Source organism: Aquarana catesbeiana, linkage group LG01 (genome assembly GCF_042186555.1).
Source record: "Aquarana catesbeiana isolate 2022-GZ linkage group LG01, ASM4218655v1, whole genome shotgun sequence".
NCBI lineage: Eukaryota > Metazoa > Chordata > Amphibia > Anura > Ranidae > Aquarana > Aquarana catesbeiana.
The window spans coordinates 3,190,899-3,194,269 of NC_133324.1; the positions used below are offsets into that span (position 1 = coordinate 3,190,899).

The window sequence follows — 3,371 nt, forward strand, 5'->3', positions numbered from 1 at the left end:
CTCGGCGGGTGAACATCAATAGTGTGTGACTGAGGGGAGACATTTGAGTGTAAGCCCCTCTCACGTACCTGTTAGTGGAGCTCAAGATGATGAGGTCGGCCGCTTACACAATTCCCATACAAGCAACCCTGGTGGTGGAGAGAGGGTGCCACGTACTTGACCTTGGGGTCCAAAGTGATGAGGGTGGCCGCTTACACATTTCCCATACAAGCAACCCTGGTGATGGAGAGAGTGACACATACCTGACTGTGGGGTCCAAAGTGACAAGGGTGGACTCTTGCACAATTCCTGTCCAAGCACCTCTGGTAGTGGAGACAGGAACTCCTAGGGTAGAGGAAGGACACAGCGGCCAGGAAGATGAAGTGGTGAACTTGAGCTTGGAAACACAGACATCCACCTAGTATGGATTCAGGTCTCAAGCTGTGTTTGGCACCAGACAGGTACACAATCACGATCAGGTTCAAGGTCGGGGACAGGCAGGAGTTAGCAATGTGCTGAAAGCGAGGTACCAAGTGATCGTGGTCATGCCGGGGTTGATAACACAGATGAGCAGCAGACATAACAGGCAAGGGCAATCTAAAGGGAAGTGTTTAGGTGTAGCCGGGTCATTACCAAGGTTAGCAGGTTTTCAGAAACTCAGAACATGGAATCAGTGCTGAAAACAATCAAGCAATGAGGCTAAACAGATCTCATGTGCCGCCAGGCGCCAGGATCTGTGGGCACGCCCTTTGCGCTCCTTGTTATGCTTCTATGCTCATGACCCACCATGAAGATGAGCATGACCGGCCTGTGGTGCTCCTACTGTTATGAATGTCTTAGTGTTCTCCATTCTATAAATACAGAATTATAGTGTCTGCCTCCAATGGAATATTAGATTATGAGCTTTTCTGGTCCAAAGACTGATGTGACTGGGTCAATGTTCTCTGTACAACTCTGCGGAATATCTCACGTGACTGTAGTCGGGTTATTAGAGTGTAAGTTCTGCTGGTATAGAAAGGATTTGAGCAATGCCTCTACTTCTACATTAGAGTTATAGATTTCAGATCTCACTGAACTTATTGTATTTTCTCTCTCTTTCTTATCTTCCTACAACTGTGATCACCTGATGGGACCAGGATGTGGAGGTGTTCAAGATACATGTTCTGTACAATGTCGGTGTTTGTGTGTGTTTCTGTCTTTTATTACTCCTACCATATAGAACTTGAACAACTGATGAGATCTCAGAAACTTCCCATTACCATAGTGAAGATGAATTCCCAGGAACTTCCCATTGCCACAGACACAATTACAGCTCTGTATAGTCGAACATTTATCATCTCTCCGTATTATGAGCCTAGAGTTGGTCTATCAGTCCGGGTCATCGCCATCATCCATGTATCTGTGAAGGAACTCTACTGTATCTTCCATTGTTCCTCCAATCAGAGTGTCTTCATGAGGGCACAAATAGATCATCACAGTGACAGATTTGGGTTCCCATTTGGGACAACAGATCTCCTATGTGCAGAACCTTCTGGGTGTGATTACACTTATATATCTTTCTCTTCAACTGTCTCCACAAATACAAGTCAGAGCCTCCTGTTTGAAGTCAGGAACCGTCCACCACAGCCAATCTCCTCCAATTTCACCATCTGTATCTCTACTTTGTATGGAAACTACAACAATGTCCTCCAGATGATCCAGAGTATTGAGATGTACAAAATTCTGGGGGCCTCTAGAGTGACCATCTATAACACCAACTGTTCCCAGGATGTAGATAAGGTGTTACGTCATTACATTGATGAAGGAATTCTAGAGGTGGTGCCATGGCCAATAGACCGCCATCTTCGAACAACAAATGAATGGCGTTATTCCAAAGGACTCAACGCTGAGATTGGTTATTTTGGACAAACTGCAACTTTGAATGATTGTCTATACAGGAACATGTACAAAAGTAAGTTTGTTCTCCTTAATGACATTGATGAAATTATTCTTCCAGTCAAGGACTGGGACTGGTCATCACTGATGGAGAGGCTCCAGAATAAACACCCAGATACAAGTGTCTTTTGCATTCAGAATCATGTCTTCCCCACTTCAGTCAACATCGCTGAATTTGACAAGTGGTCTCATGTTCCTGGGGTCAATATTCTCTCTCATGCTCTCCCTGTAAGGTGGCTATACCTCAATAACCGCAAAATGATTGTGAATCCCCGAGACATATTTCAGACCTCCATACATTTAATTCTAAAACACAGAAGGAATTGGAGGAATATAGGACAAGATTTGGCCATTCTCTTCCACTGTAGGAGAGAGAACGGTGTCAATGTAAAGGACCTTGCTCCAGATGATAGGTTAATGAGATACAAGCTGTCCTTAGTGCCCAATGTAGATAAGGTGATTCAGAAACTTTTCCCTCGGCAATAATCCCCGCCTCACCCCCTCCCGTATATCGTGTAATGTAGAGTGAAGACTGGAAATCTGGGTGTACGTGACTCCAAACTCAACATTTATCAATGAGTTTATTTATGAAAGTGCTGGTGAATGTGAACCATGTGAAGGCTCATTATGAATGGACATCTATCAGCATATGGTCCTTCTCCATCACAATGCTTCCTCTTACAGCTCGGCATTAGTTGACACATCCATGGGGGTCTGAAAAGCACTGTCAGCATACCAGTGGTGCATTATCCATGTTTGCAGGGTGTGCGGGGCACACGGGGGCCCAGAGGAAAGGGGGGGCCCACCGTACTCTGACACTCACTGCCCACATGGATTAAAGTAGTGTTTCTAGGCTTCGGGGGCTTTGGAACTTTTTCTCAATCTTACTTGCAGGCGGCAGCTGGCCACTTTTGCTGATACTTTGATTATAGTTCCGGTTGCCGCCGCCCAGGGCTACTGTCTGTAAGCCCTGGCTGATGCGGAGTGATATCATGATTTGCTCCTCTTGAGGGAGAGCAGGCTTGTGAGAGCGGGAAGTACGAAAAAAAGGGAGAGAAAAAAAGGGGGTTCTCCCAAGAGGGTCAATTAGGACACTAAGATTGATTTAAATGTATTATTTTATTATGTAGAAAAGACACACAACAATAATTTGAGGAGACAAAGGAAACCAGGTATGTACCTCACCAATAAATTAAAAAGACAACGTTGTCGTGTTTAAAAACTGGGGGGATGCAGCTGCGCATGCACACACACTCACAAACTCACACTTATATACATAACATGATCATCAAAAATCACAAATGGGTGGAATTAAAGTCCTCTGGATGAATTCGTTATTCCTTAACCAAAGAAGGGGCTTTTTATTGCTAAAAATAGAAATAATCAGGTAGCAAAGTTGGGTGTTTGTGGTGTTTTTAGCAAGGTGACCAACATCTGACCGCCATATATACTCACTA

General features: G+C 44.6%; 1 protein-coding gene across 1 annotated transcript; it reads left to right on the top strand.

The window, feature by feature from the left end:
• Window positions 1-1,087: 1,087 nt before the first annotated feature.
• LOC141124135 (uncharacterized) lies at window positions 1,088-3,064 on the top strand. The gene has a single exon (XM_073612213.1). The coding sequence runs from the start codon at window positions 1,117-1,119 to the stop codon at window positions 2,398-2,400; it is 1,284 nt and encodes a 427-aa protein (XP_073468314.1). The 5' UTR covers window positions 1,088-1,116; the 3' UTR covers window positions 2,401-3,064.
• Window positions 3,065-3,371: the final 307 nt, after the last annotated feature.